The sequence below is a fragment of the Triplophysa dalaica genome, chromosome 14 (genome assembly GCF_015846415.1).
Source record: "Triplophysa dalaica isolate WHDGS20190420 chromosome 14, ASM1584641v1, whole genome shotgun sequence".
NCBI lineage: Eukaryota > Metazoa > Chordata > Actinopteri > Cypriniformes > Nemacheilidae > Triplophysa > Triplophysa dalaica.
In genome coordinates, this window is record NC_079555.1 from 10,446,708 (window position 1) to 10,462,553 (window position 15,846).

A 15,846-nucleotide genomic window follows, 5' to 3' on the forward strand; every position below is an offset into this window, starting at 1 on the left:
ACGTCGGAATGTATGAATTTTAACTGGTACACTCAATTTTGAACTTTCATTTTAAGTTAAAGCTATTTAAGTAATATAACAGCATGTTGCATTGCTATACCCACAGTCTTTGTCTCAGAATTGAGGAATTATATAGCGCACAGGCATTCAGACGTGTTATTGATGGTTCAATGATGCATTGTTTGGGGGGCTTTCTTCGGTCAGACAAGCCTAAACCCTTTATAGTGTGGAACAGGGTCAAAGTTCAGACCTTTCCCATGGAGGGGGATGTGTTCCATCTGCTCGCTGTTGCGGTCATGCTAAATAACATGCTTTCACTCTTGAGTCTCATTTTAACATTTATGTGCTTTGAGATCCGTGATATCTATATATATTTATTTGCTTTGAAATCTGTATGTTTCATAGGTTTCCTGTTTTTCAATACCTTAATCATTATAACAAGGAGCTCATTGATTTGAAACAGGACCTCTGAAACGGCAACGTTAGCCTATTTAACCAGATACCAGATAAGGAAAAGCGTGATGTTGGTTTACTGTGTACTGTTTATCATTTAATATGTGTATAATTTAAATGTGCCTTTAAAATATTACATTAGCTCCAGGGATTGTCTATTTTCCTGTTTAGCTTTGCTCTGCATTGTTCATTATCATTTGTGTTGCACTCCATGAAGCAAACAATTGAAGTACTATGTACTTGGTTTCCAAGTTTGTGACCTTAGTGATGACTATATTCATGGCTTAGCAACTTTGTGCAAAAGCATTCACAAACAAGATAGAAACGCTTTCAAAGTTTGCAAACATTCTTTAACTCCCATCCAGGACCGTACTGCTTCATCACATCGGAAACTTGAGACTGGAACAAGGAAGGTGAGTCTGTTAAAACTTTTAGAAGGTTGTGCCGGGTACATTTCAGTACTTGGGTTCTATGAATGCTCGCTTTTCAATGCTGTTGTGTCTTCAGAATGTTAAAAGTTTAACGACATCATTCAAACCAATTTAAATAATGTAAGGATTCATAGTCAGTGCATCACATTATGATAAAAGCTCATTTAAATATGAAATATTTTTGCTAATTCTAACATAAATCTATGTAACTTTTATTCTGTGAATTAATGACTTTTGTATAATGTTACAATATAGTGGATATTTGTTACCCTGTATGTGAATCCAGGCTTAAGTCTTATAATCTAGTTATGAGATTAAGAGCATCAATGTATACAGTGGCTAGAAAAAGTATGTGAACCTTTTGGAATTTCATGGTTTCTGAATAAATTTGTCATAAAATGTGATCTGATCTTCATCTAATTCAAGGATATTGCCAAATAAAATGTGTCTAAAATAATAACATATTTTTTTTTATCTTTCATGTCTTTATTGAGAACAACCAAAAAAACCTCATAGTGCTTGTGAAAAAGTATGTTAACCCTTGAGTTTATGACCACAAAAAAGCTAATTGAAGTCAGATTTTAGCACACCGGTGTCTTCTAAAGATAATAAGTTTGGAGGTGTGGACTACAGCTACTTTGACTGATAAACACCGCTCAAACTTTAGGAGTTTGCTCCGCACAAGAAGAACACGCTTATGTGAGCCATGCCTCGCCAAAAAGAGCTTTCAGAGGATCTACGATCAAGAATTGTTGATTTACATAAAGCTGGCAAAGATTACAAAGTTATTTCAAAGACTTTAGAAATTCACCAGTCTACAGTTAGGCAAACAATCTACAAATGGAGATAATTTGGGACTGTTGCTACTCTACCAAGAAGTGGGCGCCCAGTCAAAATGACACCAAGAGCACAACGAAGACTCATCAATGAGGTAAAGAAACGACCCCGAATGACAGCCAAAGATTTGAAGGCATCAGTGGAACTTGCTAATATCTCTATTCATGAGTCTACAATATGTAAAACACTGAACAAGAAGGGTATCCACGTCAGGACACCACGAATGAAGCCACTGCTTAGTAAAAAGAACATTGCTGCACGCCTGAAGTTTGCAAAAGACCACATTGACACTCTATAGCGGTATTGGCAAAAATGTTTTGTGGACTGATGAAACAAAGGTTGAACTATTTGGAGAAAACACGCAGCACTACATCTGGCATAGAAAGGGCACGGGATATCATCATGACATCATCCCAACTGTAAATTATGGTTGAGGAAGCATCATGATTTGGGCCTGCTTTGCTGCATGAGGGCCTTGCCAGCTTGGAATCATTGAGGGGAAGATGAATTCCCAAGTATATCAGACAATTCTTCAGGATATTGTGAGAATGTCTGTACGTCAGCTGAAACTGTGTAGAAGGTGGGAGACGCAACAGAACAACGACCCAAAACACCGGAGCAAGTCCACAACAGAATGGGTTTAGAAAAACAAAATTCTCCTTTTGGAGTGGCCAGGTCTGAGCCCAGATCTCAACCCAATAGAGATGCTATGGATTGACTTGAAGAGGGCCACACACTTGAGACGTCCAAAGAATATGATGGAGCTAAAGCCAGGAAGAATGGGCTAAAATTCCTCCTCAACGATGTGCAGGTCGGATCCGCAGCTACAGGAAGGGCCTGGTTGAGGTTATGGCTGCCAAGGGGGGTCAACCAGTTATTAATTATCTGGGTATATTTGCTTTTTCCCCTGCCATGTTGAATGGGTGTGTTCAATAGGACATAAAAGATAAGATTTTTTTGTTATTAATTTCAAAGCAGTGTTTGTCGATACCCTTGAATTGGATGATCACATTTTATGACAAATTTATTCAGAAAACAATGAAATTTCAAAAGGTTCACATACATTTTCTTGCCACTGTACATCAAAGTGTTAATCACTGTGAAACGAATGATTTTATTCACACTACGTTTATTTCGCACAGACATTTTGAACATTGGCATCCTAAACATTCCCCTCAATCTTTGACATGGTTTACTCAAAATTGAAGATTATGTGAAATGATTTTATGAAAAAAACGGTCAATTAACTTTACATGTGGGTTTTCACTGGGAGGGTCACATTCATTGTCATATTAAGTCCATGGCAACATAAAGGGAACAATCATTACACGGCTTGGTTATGCCACCCAAATGATAAATGAAAAACTGCTGAACTCAGCAATCAATGGATGATACAATTGTGAACAAAAACTTATCCTACCAAGAAGTCCTGTTTTATATTACTTTTGTCTCTTTGATTAACTTTCAAAACATAGTCGTAATTTTGAATTCTGTAAAGATATCTATACAGTAAAAACATGCATGTGCAGCATAAGTGTCTTCTCTCCAAACTAAAATCATGGCAAGTCCGTAGTGCCTAGAGGAAAGTTGTCATACATTCGCATGGTGTTATTTACAATAAATAATTGTTACAATAAATATAAATCCCTATCAAAATAACAATGATAGCAAAGTATAATGAATATTTAAATGTCACTGTATTACAGCTGATGTTAGATTTCTGTGACCCATATGGGTGTGTTACTGCAAAATGCTGATCAGCTAAAATAAATCCTCCTAAGCACTCTGTTATTAAAGGGCGTATTAGGACAGCGAGAGATTTTCCAGTGTTCTGTGGACCGCTACAGCTCCGGCTCTGGATTCAGATCTTGGCCAGATAGGAACCTGGCACCAGTCCAGTCTGTCCGTTCCTCTCCACCACCCACCAGCCATCTTCTCCCTGCTGCACCACAAGTACCACTTCCCCCACAGAGATGGAGAACTCATCAGGGCCCTGCGGACACATTACGTCAACTATTGTTAAATACAGGATATTTACATCTTAAACTTTGGGGGAAAGGACAATTATCATTAAATCAGATGATATATTGGCTTTTAACAAGAGTTTGCCAATATTTTAAAAAGTCTAAAAGTTTAAAAGTGGGTTAAATTTGGCATTGTTCTTTACACTTTGAATGTCAATGTTATTAAAGCATTCTTATCTCATTTTAAGATTTTCTTACCTGAGCATTGTAGTCATACAGAGCCTGGTATTTTTCACTTTGAGAGGCATTATCGTTTGGAGTTTGTGGTTGAAATCCAGGTATGGACGCATACACCCCATCTGCGTTGTCTGGTGAAATTTTTAACATTATTATTCTCTTAAACTTTTAAGTTTTAAATACAATTTAATTAAATATAATTCAAGCTTAAGTTCCATCTGCAGGCAAATACTGTAACATCAACCATCTACCACATGAACACAGATAAATATATTTGGAAGAATGCTAGTAAAAAATCCGTTCGTGGACACTATTGACTACCATAGTAGGAAAAATGACAATGGTAGTCAAAAGTGCCCCAGAACTTACCTACATTCTTCAAAATATCTTCTTTTGTGTTCAAGAGACTATGGTAGTCAATGGGGTCGGAACAACTGTTTGGTTACGAGCGCTCTTCCAAATATTTCAAATATGTTAATTTTCTCGGTGTCCATCAGAACAAAGACATTTATACAGATTTGGAACAACTCAAAGAAAAGTAAATGATAACAGAATTTTCATTTGAGGGTGAACTATCCTTTTAAAAATGGAGGATAGTGTGATAGAAAATGTGACATGACATTATAATACACACCACAGGGTGGCGCTGATGAAGGAGTGCACTCAAGAGTACTATTCCTTGTACCGATAGCGCAGTTGCCTTGCAAGAGACTCGAAAACCTTTCAAAGAAGCAAAAATGACATGTAAAACACTATACATTAACCCTTTCATGCATGCTCAGGGTATGAAAAACTCAATTGAAAGTCCTTTTTAAAGACACAAATTTTTAAGACATTTTAAGATGTCCATTTTACTATGTGACCGCTTGATGCACAAGTGTCCTGTTAGTATTGTCAAACTAGTGACTTCACACAGACCAGAAACTTTTGAGCATCCATTTGAGTGTGACACACCTGCTAGCAAATGTACCAATGTATTATTTGTAATAGATTATGAGATATATGTAAATGAGGTAAATCTCTATAAATAGTAATGAGCCTCCTAAATTTCTTCATTGTTTAAATGTTTTGTCAGCATGGCAAATACATTATATAGTTTAGCATATTACCAGTGGAAGAAAACACACCTCTTCATCACACCTCCTCCAAAGCGAGCCATGCCATTGCTGTCTGCTGTGGTTGCTTTATCATAGTAGTTCTCGAACACAATGGGTGCTACGGACACATTTGGGACACAGTTTGACTAAGCAAATGGAACACATTTATTTGCTCTGATCATATCATGAGAACTGTGATTAAACTTTACTATGTCACGATGGTGGTTTGTGATAGGCTCTGCTTGAATTACAAAGCATGTGAACCACAGTATTCTACTGTAAAGATACAGTTTTGACAAATAAAGAGTAACTGAAGTACCTGGAGGACTGGTGCCCGTGCCTTTCATTTTAATGAAACAGTTGATATCCTCAGTAATGTCACACATTTCTAGAGTCGACCTTACTTCCTCATAACACTGCAGAAAATGGTTATAATGGACCATTGGTTAAAATGCTTCAAGATTCTTCTTACTGCAACAATTTTTATTACAAATTCAATACATTTCATATTTGGAATTAAGGGTCCAGTGAATGAATTTTAGAGACATCTAGTGGTGAGGTTGTGAGTTGCAACTAACGGCTCACTCCCCCTCCTTTTCGAAGCACTACGGTGGCTGACACAGAACTAAGATGTCGTCACGTTTGTGCTTCTTTGCCGAAGGAGAAAATGTATTTACAAAACACGCTCTGTAGAGCAGTTTGTCCTTTAAAGGCTACTGTAGAAACAACATGGTGAATTCCGTGCAAGGGGACCCGCGGTTTATTTAGATAAAAACTAAAACAGGAAATAAAAACATAACGCTTCAGTTTGTAAGCTCTTTATACACCTCTGAAGACATAGTCATGAATATTAGATTTTATTTCTGTTTAAAGATCCTAAAAAAATCAAACTGAATATAGCCATGATTAATAATGCAATTTTCCATGGCTTTCTTTTGAAAGTATTGTAATAAGAAAACACACTAACCTCATCATCTTTTACGCATTGCATGGAGAAGTGGTTACAATGGACCCAAATAGCATTTCTCAGAATGTTAATGCGATCATCTTCTTGCTGCTGGAAGACCTGGAGAAATTCAGGGAACACCCCCAAAAAACTTGTCATAATCATCTAAAAATTATATCTAAAGGCCAAATTTGCATGATGTTAACAATGTCCACCACTTTCTGTTTCAGAATGTAGGAAAACATTATAACCAAAACAAAAGAACTCCCTCAAAATGTTAAACAAACATCTTAAAAACTTATGTAAGTGAAATGAAGTTTTTTTTTAGAAATTCTAACAATAAATTGAATAAGCAATTAAATGTGCAAACTTGCATGTAGAGTAAATGTTCCGATTTAGCAACACTGTTGTACCCACAAAACATTATCAAACATGAACGTTGCATGCAATGCTAATTGGAGATTATGAGTCTACCTGTTCAGTATAAGCCAAAGTCTCTTTTACAGTTTATTTTTGTAGTTGTGGTTTGTGGTGCATTGTTGGTAAAACAAAAAGTCAAAAAGGGAAGTTGATTTGAATATGAACTCAGCAGAAGAGCTTGAACAGGAAAACAGATATAGAGAGGTGAGCAGCTATGTGAGTGTGTGTTTACCTCACATGTGCATTCATGTGACGTCTCCCATTCCTGACGGATCTTATCCAACTGCTCAATGTTTGAAATGTACTGCTTCTCTGTGAAGCAGTAACAACAAATTTTTTTTTTCAATGGAAATGTTTTTTTGAATATGATTTGTGCATTAATTTGGTTATTTTTTTTAGATATGGACTAATATACACCTATTGTCAAAAAAAAACAAATACATTGTCCAAGTTGCATATGAATCAAGTTGTGTTCGGCAGTAGATAGGCTAGTATAAAAATTGTGAAATATAGGTGACATGCGAGATTTCTATATGGATCAAATTGTGGGAGCTCATTGACCAGGACCATCTGTAATCTTCTCAGCGCCATTGGTTCATGATTTAATGAGCAATATTCTACACATTGATGAAAAGAGCAACTCTAGTAAAGCAACCGGAAGATGTTAAACTATAATATACTATACTTTATAATGGCAAGTGTCATCATCTCAATTCATTTATTGCAAGTCTTGTAGATGATTCGACAGGTTTTCTCACCTGCATCTGTGGCGGCCTCTCTACACTGTTTTGCTTTGGTTTGAATCTGTGGGCACAGGAATAAAAAAAAATCAATAAAATACATATCAGCACTGTTATCAAAGTATTGCATAATCACAGAGAACAAATTCATTGTTTATATTATGTTGTTCGTAATAATCCCAATGTACCCTTTCAGATTGTTTGGGGGTTACGGTGGGTGTACTGTTGAGTTTTTCGGCAGTCATTTCAGCTTCATCAGCCTCTCTGCATCTCTGATCATATGTCCGCTTCGACTGGTAGGAGCAAAGAAGGTAAAAGCAAACAAGGTAAGGCACCGTTTTACCTTGACTTTGACATGTTCTGATAATAACAACCCACAAACTAATGGGGGAATAGCAGAAATATTTAATAACCAAACCCACTTCCTAACTCAATTATCTGATCATATAAACAGCACAGAGATTATAACATTGCATGAGTGTGGTACAACTTATACTTTCACTTAATTAAATCATACGCAGTTACGTTCAATATATTCCTACTCATATTTTAGTAATGCTATGGCTTATTTATGGCTATTCGAATGTAAAGGATTCTCTTATTTTAGACTATTGTTAATGGTAATATTTGATTATCCATGCCAGTTGAAACCGCTTCTTTTTGGTCTCTAGACACTGTGTTTCTGTGAAAGAGGAATGGAAAACTTGTTGCAGATGTCAAATGTATGTGCAGCTATTACTTCCGGCAGCTCTTGGGTCTTGCACCCTATTCTATAAAAAAATCTTACACCTCAAGACCGAGTTTCATATACGATCATGTGAGAACATCAGTTGTGTACCACTGGAAAATTAACACTTACTGACTTTCTATTTAAGATGATGAATTTGACAAGACTGTTTGTTAAAACGTGCCTTCAAGACAAACATACAGCAGTTTGTTATCTTGTTAACTAAGTTTGTTAACTAAATGTGTTTGCACATCACATTAAATGGCATCAGTGGCATAACACAGATTATTAAATTGCGTTCGCTTTTCTTTTACTATTTTGGTGCGATATAGATATCGCACCAAAAAAAATATGGTGACCAGTGGATAGAGCTGGGTGTCATTTCTCACAGTGCATAACATTTTTTATACATTGACGTCTACTTTGTCATAACACTATTTACACAAATATTACTTTGTACTTCGTTTTAATCACCAAATAATCAATCACTACAGTCAATAGAACAGCCACCCGTTAAATATACATAATTTCTGTTCCTGAACATTACCAAATTGTTAATAAATTGCAGAGGCAGCCTGAACTTCGTGGTACTTTTTAGGTTTATGTAATGTTTGTGGTCAATTTCCTCTATGGCCTCCTCTTTTATTGAGTCTCCAAAAAACATTGTTTACAGCACAACATGACAACTGCAATAAACTGAAATGAAATCTGATCTAACCTATTCTCTCTATAACACGCATTCAATACTCACTTCCTTTATTTTGTTCTTCATAAAATATGCTTCTTTTGAGTACAGTTTACATCAGGGTTTCTGAAGGTTTCCAGGGAACACACACTGAAGAAAATAGCTTTGGATAAACGTGCCAAAAGTGCCACGTGAAACAGGGACTTTGTCCATACCTGAAGTCATCTGCCTTTTGAACAAAACCATCAAATCAATCGTTGTTTTAGTCTTTCAGTTCTTTAACCACGTGCGATGCCACCACAAGTTCAACATTTACCCATTGAATATTTCATTCATCCACTTTACTACCACTGTTTTATTTTAATCTCTTTCATACCTTAAAGAAACAGTTCACCCCAAAATCTACATGTATTTTTTTGTTGTGTTAAACACAATAGAAGGTATTTGGAAGAATGTAGGAAAGCAAACATTTCTGGGGCACTATTCATTATCATTGCAATTTTTCCTATTATGGTTGTCAACGGGGTCCAAGAAACTGCTACAAGCATTCGTCCAAATATCTTTCTCTGTGTTCAGCAGAACAAAGACATTTCTACAGATTTGGAACAACTTGAGGGTGAGTAAATGATGACCGAATTATCATTTTGGGGTGAACTGTCCCTTTAAAGGTTCTCAAAAAGGCTGTCTGATAATACCAAGTTAATCTATCCATCATTGTCTACTTGAACAAATCACAAGGTAGAGTGTGCACACTTATCTTTGCTTTTTAAAGTGTACTATTAATGTGCCTTACAAATGCAGAAATCTTGACAAGAACATGCATTCGTTTTCAGGAAATTGCAAATATATGCGGAAGAGAAAAAACGAAGTTTGAAAAAAGACTTTGTGTGATTGTGAGATTGTTCACAAGTGTGTGCATAGGAAAGAAATATGCTTCTGCTAGAGCAGTGCCATTTCCTGAAGCTGACAGTTGCAACATTCAGAGGACCCAGCCCCCACTGCCCTGCAGGTTAACACACGTACTGATCATTTAAATCATTCTCATTTCATTCTTCCTCTTCCTGCTATTTTACATTCATTCTCTATTAGGGAAACACAAGCTAAATTCAGCAGTCAATAAAACTTGAGTCACGGTGCAATACTCACATCCATGGTTTTCTTATATAATGACACCTTCATCTTCTGAACTTTTTCCATGACACCCTCAAACTGTAAAGAGATAAGAATGTTTTTTTGTGTCACCACGTGTTGTCAAACATGCATGAAGACTAACCTGCAGGAAATAATTAGAGTCTAGAATTTGTGCAAAAACAGTGTTGATATGAAAGTCCTGTGTGTTTGTGGGTAACAATATTGACCACCCACTGACAAAGATACGACACATAAAACAACACCTTCTTTCTCTGTTCCTTCTGTCGTTCTCTGAACTGTTCCATACGTTTCGCCTCCTCCCGTAACATTCCAGACAGCTGAATGTGCAAATTCCCAATGTTCTCCATTTCTAGGTGAGAAAATATAGCATATTCAACAGGTCTTTAAAAACTTTGGATTTATAATGTTGCTAAATGATGCATTTTAAAGGGATAGTTCACCCAAAAGGGTTAGGGTTGTTTGGTTACCAACATTCAAAATATCTTCTTTTGTGTCCTACAATCTTTAGGATGAGATGAGTAAAAGGGGAGTAAATAATGAAAGAATTTTCGTGTTTGGGAGAACTGTCCCTAGGAAATCTGGGAATATGTTAGTGGTGTCACTTACGAGTTTTTAGTTGGTCAAATGATGCCTTCAAAGTACTATACAACCATCAAGATAAAAAATAATATCAATTAATTTTAATTTATCCTTATAAACTCTCTTGTATAAAATATTAAAAACTATAGCATAAAAAAGTGTAAATGAAAGCCAATAAATAATTGTATTTGGAAATATCTGTTTACCTAATTTCACTTTGACCTCCTGTTTTGCGTGCAATAGCAATAAGTTCTTTGCCATACCGTTCCTCTGCCATCGCTCTATGAAAAAAAGGAAACGGATCATTAAATAATTGGTTTTCTGGTCCACAATAAGCCTTTACCACCCTCTCGAAAAATTTAACATTGTTTTATTATAGCAAACTGTAGTAATCATGCTGTTTTATTTATTTATTTATTTATTTATACCATTTTACTATAAAAACCATGGATTCATAATTGATTCATGTTCACCATGTTTTCAGTTTCGGAAAAACAACGGTTGATTTTCATTAGGGCATAAGTTAGCTTTTTTGTAGAAAAGAACATAAATATCCACTTTTCTACTGTTACCTCATTTTTAAGAGCTCCTCCATATCTTTGCAAGCACGTCGTCCATCATATAGTCTCTGGATAAGATTATCATATCCACTGTTACTGGTAAAATCTGAGCCCTGAAACCAAGAGGAGTGTATTATTTCTTTCTGTGCTAATAAACGTCATTGTTCATTTTACAGAATACACTGTTTCTGTGGCTTTGCAATGTAGAACAAATATTGTCACTGATCCTCTGGAAACATATTGCGGTTTTTCTAGTTGGGCTTCTTTTTTTAACCCCAGGAAATGAGTACGTAACAAATGTACATTTACATTCAAGCTTCAATCCGAGACTTTGAAAATTCTCTCATTAAAATGATTGAATTATTAAAAAATCGTTTTAGGGCTGTTAGAGTTGATAAAAATGCATCTGGTAGCCGCCCTCCAAAAAAAGTGAATTATTAATATAGCTCCATACTGTATTTGAATATTCACAATTTTATTCATAAACAAAAAAAACATCTTGCAACTATTCCCCAGGGAAACACATTTACTTATACAAAATGTATAAATTTGAATGTTTTTTACGTCCCTTTGGATAAAAGTGTCTGCCAAAATCTTAAAAGTAACCCTTTTAAAAAACAAGTATAACTAAATTGTAGAAAGAGGAAGAAGGAAGAAACATACTAGGCTTGCTTTGTAGATTGATGCTCTGACAACATGGCTTAACCGACAGCTGCGTGGGTACACGTTCACCCATACAGGAAACCCATTGACAGTCTCAAAAATATTCTTCATGATATGATATACAGTATATAATATGTACATATTAAATTTTCTATACATACACATGTTTAATAAACAACGTCCCAATACTCCAACATTTTTCAGTAATGAACTCAAAAATGGGACATGACAAAAATTACATTTAACTTTAGAAATCCTTCAACGCAGTATAAAATTTCATTTCATGTTCATATCTTAAAACTAAAGATGTGTTCATTTGAAACCCCTATTGTTAGTACAAATCTAAACCTTTATACAAACCACTGTAACATTAACACATTAAAATGGAAATGCACAAAAAATGACAGACATTTCATTAGTGGTCGATCATAAGTTACAATCCTTCTGTACTCTAACGTATAAGTTGCCCATTGATGCCATAATATGCTTGTTAAATAGTTCAAGTTACCACTTAACACATTTTATGTGTTATTTCATTGTCACATCCTTAACATCAGGCATGACAGCCCCATGCAACAGAAAAATAATGTGAAATCTAAATATCTCAAATCTCTTCAATAGGTTTACTTACCCAAAATGCATCTTTAAAGAGTAAAGGTGTCATTCTGACTGTTATTCACAACAGTAGATTGGTGACCGGCCCACAGAAGGAACAACAAAGAAATGTAGATAGAAAGTAAGACAATGCCATATACAAGAAACCAGAAGTTGCACAGGGCAGTTGTGGTGCTCAGGTTTGACTCAAAGAAGGAAGCTATTGTGTCAGTCACCACAGGCAGCACTGCCACACAGATAATACACACGCATTCGGTTAACATTTGAATACGAGATACATCTGTCAGAGTGGGCTTTTGGAAAATATATTTCGTTTCCAAGCCATTTTTTCAAGCAAATTATTATACATTCAAGCAGCCCAAAACTCAGTTCAGTCTTCATACCTAACAAGTAATACGTAGTCAGAAGGTGACAGATGAATTTAGTCATTGGCGTGGATATTTGTATACTGTTTAACTCTAAGCAAGAACCAAGTATGATTAGTAATAATTGTATAGCGATAAAGAAAAAGCCATTTACAAAGCTTAGTCAAGATAAAATACAAAGATAATTTATAACATTTATCAGAACGGTTTGTATGATTGGGAATATTTTAGTGAATCACATCATGTATGCAGATGATCTTGTGTTCAGTCACAGTAGTGCAGCTATGGAAACAAATGTTCGGTTTATGGCTTTGAACATGACATTATATATAATGCTAACAAATGCACCATTATGACTTGTAGAACGAAGGACGGAAAATAATTTACATTTTCCAGTTTTCACACTATCTGATAAGAATCTAATGGTGGGGTGAATGGAAAATATTTTGACAGATGATGATATAGATAGGCAACATTGAATGATGTGTATACAGGCTTACATATTTTTACGCAAGTTTGATTTATTTTCAGATGAAGTAAAAATAATTTTGTTTAAAGCATATTGGGCACCATTATATACTGCTCACTTATGGTCAAAGTGTAGTGCCGCAAACTTGCAAAGGCTCCAAGTAGCCAATAGTGATGCAATTAGAATTTTGCTGCGAAGACCTAGGTGGCATAGAGCAAGCGAAATGTTTGTGGGACTACAAGTAAATATTTTTCAGTCTGTTTTAGGAAATCTTATTCATTGTTGGCTTAAATAAAAAAAAATGAAATTATTGAGGGCCTAACTAACATAAGTGTAAGTTTTACACTGTAACAGTAGAGGCATTGGTATTGTTGTATTTTCTGTTTGTAATACATTGATTTCTTATGTGGTTAATGCTGTACAGTTTTTTATGTATTTATGCATTTTATGTCATTTGTTTGTTTGTTTTTATTGGACCAAGTCGGTTATAAAAGTGATGATGGATGACATGTCTACACATTTTCAATGCACCACCGCAGAAAATGTTATTTAATTCAAACTTATGGATAGAAACTCAAGTATTGTTTTGTACATCAATCATTTATTCTTCCAATTTATAAAGCATTACAGTTCATCATGCAGCACATGGAGCTGTCGGCCATAATCTGTGACTTCACTGTGCAGGAATGTGTCTTGCTTTTTAAGAATCTCTACCACTGAGAGCAGTTCATCACCATCTTGGTCCATTTCCTGGATAAGATGAATAGCCTGCAAAACATTTAAGAAAACAAAGTATTTTATTATATATATATTTTTTATTGGTTTAACAAAGAAAATTGCATTGTGAAGCAGAATTCTTTGACTCACCTCTTCTCGTGCAGTACCATAGCTGTTTGGAGCAACCCAGCGAAGCTGTTCATCCCGGTTCAGTTTGCCATCTTTATCCTGGTCGTACAGATCTTTAAAACGCACCGTTTCCTCAACCTCCCACTGTGAAGGTTCGTCCTGCTCTTAAATGCAGACAGATAAACTTGACAACTTTTAATGAATGGAGTACATGGTGTCCTCAACCCTGATTTAAAGCGACTTACAATGCATAACAAGGTATTCCTTGGGATCAAACCTATAAGTACTATGAATCTGTATTTTTTATGAAGTAATATTTTATTTTAAAATGGAGAAAAGAACTACATGGTCAATTATATATGTGACGTCCCGACAATATACACAGTCATACCATTTGCTCGGAGATCTCCAATGAATTCACTTAAGCTTATAAATCCATCTTTATCCAAATCATATTCACTCAGCACATCTTCAATAGCAAAATCCTGTGAGGCAAAAGCAATAGTCATCTACAAATTGTCACTGACGAGTTATCAAAATTCACATTCATGATTTTTGCTTCATACTTACAGCCATGTGGTCCACCTCAGATGGATGAGTAAATGCTAGAAACTCGGTTAAATTCAAACCACCCGAGCCATCCATATCAGCATAGTCAAAACGTCTTTTTTCCTTTGCATGGAGCTGTGGATGGACAAAAGAACATTTCCATGAGTCATTACCCAACTTCTCATTCCACAATACAAACCATTAATGAATATTATTCATGTCTGGACAACATACAAATCTGAGGGATTCTTCCTCTGCGTCCTCAAGAAGAGCATTTTCATCCACCTTCACAGTATGACCATGCGTAACTTTGTTGTATTCATCCCAAGACACCAGACCATCGCTGTTGAAATCAAACTCGGGGAAACGTTCCTCAGCATCATGCAGCGCATAACTTCTGTATACCTTCTGTATCCATAATGCGATTTCCTCTAGAGAATTAAGGAGATTCTTTGTTATTCTAACAAATGTAAATATTCACACATTTTTACAGACTCAGAACTGACCTGGTGAAAGGTAGATATCAAAATCTGTATCAATCTTTTCCACTATCTCCAACAGTATATTTTGCTGTTCAGTTGGACTGAGTTTCTGTATTTTATAGTTGTCCTGGAAAACAAAAATGGGTTGATGGTAGAAATGGCATCAATTTAAAGATAATTAACTATGATGTAAAATTGTGGCGAAGATACCTCTGAGCCAAGGAAGGCGTTTGGACTGTGCTCATGATTGTGTTGGACTAAATTGTCTTCTTGAATAATTTGGTTTCCAGTATCTCCTGATGCACAACACACCAGAAGCAATAACACAACAGAGCCTTTCATTGTAAACGCTGAAAAAATACAAATAAACACAAATCAGGCCCAAAGACAAAACGATCTTTGGTGCCCTCTTGTGATGGGCAACACACCCCCATGCAAAGTTATCTTCACAAGAGATAACATTACACGTGTAATCTCCTAATGTCATAGTCTATCGTGCATCTCATACAGTAGGAAACACATATAACCTTATACTTAAACATTTCGCGAACTCTGAATACAATATTTTAACGAGGAAAGGATCGAGACAAGCAAATTCATGCTCAAGTGTATGCAAACAGGATAACAAGTAAATGATATGTGTAAAAACAAAACACTTACTTTTCAAATGCGGATTATTCAAATTTTGAGATGAGTTTGGTGCCATGGTATGCACTTGTGACAGAAATTCATATCTAAAGTTTCTCTCTTTTAACGTTTCATGCGTGTTTAACCCTTTACCGCCACCTGTTGGTCTGGAGGAGAGGCAAATTGTTAATAAGCACTCGGAAATTAGAAAAATGATCGAAACGCGCTTACGTATCAATACATCGTCGTAATGATATTATTATTTTGTCATGTGAGAAGGTTGGTTGAGGTAGATTCATTAATATAACGAGTCTCACTGTGATCTGAGCAGTGCGCCACATCGATTGTGAGAAATTAAAAGATATCGTGCGTTACCCACAGATGTCGCTGTTTCTCTATTAT

At 35.7% G+C, this 15,846-nt stretch overlaps 2 protein-coding genes across 3 annotated transcripts; both read right to left on the minus strand.

Moving 5' to 3' along the window:
* Positions 1 to 2,815: 2,815 nt before the first annotated feature.
* On the minus strand, positions 2,816 to 12,292 carry pstpip1a (proline-serine-threonine phosphatase interacting protein 1a). 2 transcript variants are annotated; one of them, XM_056766760.1, is made up of 15 exons: positions 12,123 to 12,292; positions 10,841 to 10,941; positions 10,475 to 10,549; positions 10,296 to 10,330; positions 9,932 to 10,038; positions 9,684 to 9,746; positions 7,314 to 7,418; positions 7,144 to 7,189; positions 6,618 to 6,697; positions 5,987 to 6,085; positions 5,339 to 5,435; positions 5,050 to 5,137; positions 4,557 to 4,642; positions 3,944 to 4,053; positions 2,816 to 3,714 (listed from the first exon to the last, which is right to left on the minus strand). In XM_056766760.1, exons 1-15 carry the CDS (start codon positions 12,153 to 12,155, stop codon positions 3,583 to 3,585), a joined length of 1,257 nt encoding a protein of 418 aa, XP_056622738.1. In that variant the 5' UTR covers positions 12,156 to 12,292; the 3' UTR covers positions 2,816 to 3,582. The 2 variants fall into 2 exon arrangements, with proteins under 2 accessions (XP_056622738.1, XP_056622737.1); XM_056766759.1 differs by having other exon boundaries at positions 5,032 to 5,137.
* A 1,229-nt stretch (positions 12,293 to 13,521) lies between these two features.
* On the minus strand, positions 13,522 to 15,595 carry rcn2 (reticulocalbin 2). Its single transcript, XM_056765968.1, has 8 exons — positions 15,478 to 15,595; positions 15,028 to 15,167; positions 14,842 to 14,944; positions 14,570 to 14,766; positions 14,357 to 14,470; positions 14,178 to 14,271; positions 13,808 to 13,950; positions 13,522 to 13,708 (listed from the first exon to the last, which is right to left on the minus strand). Exons 1-8 carry the CDS (start codon positions 15,521 to 15,523, stop codon positions 13,565 to 13,567), a joined length of 981 nt encoding a protein of 326 aa, XP_056621946.1. The 5' UTR covers positions 15,524 to 15,595; the 3' UTR covers positions 13,522 to 13,564.
* Between the last annotated feature and the right edge of the window lie 251 nt (positions 15,596 to 15,846).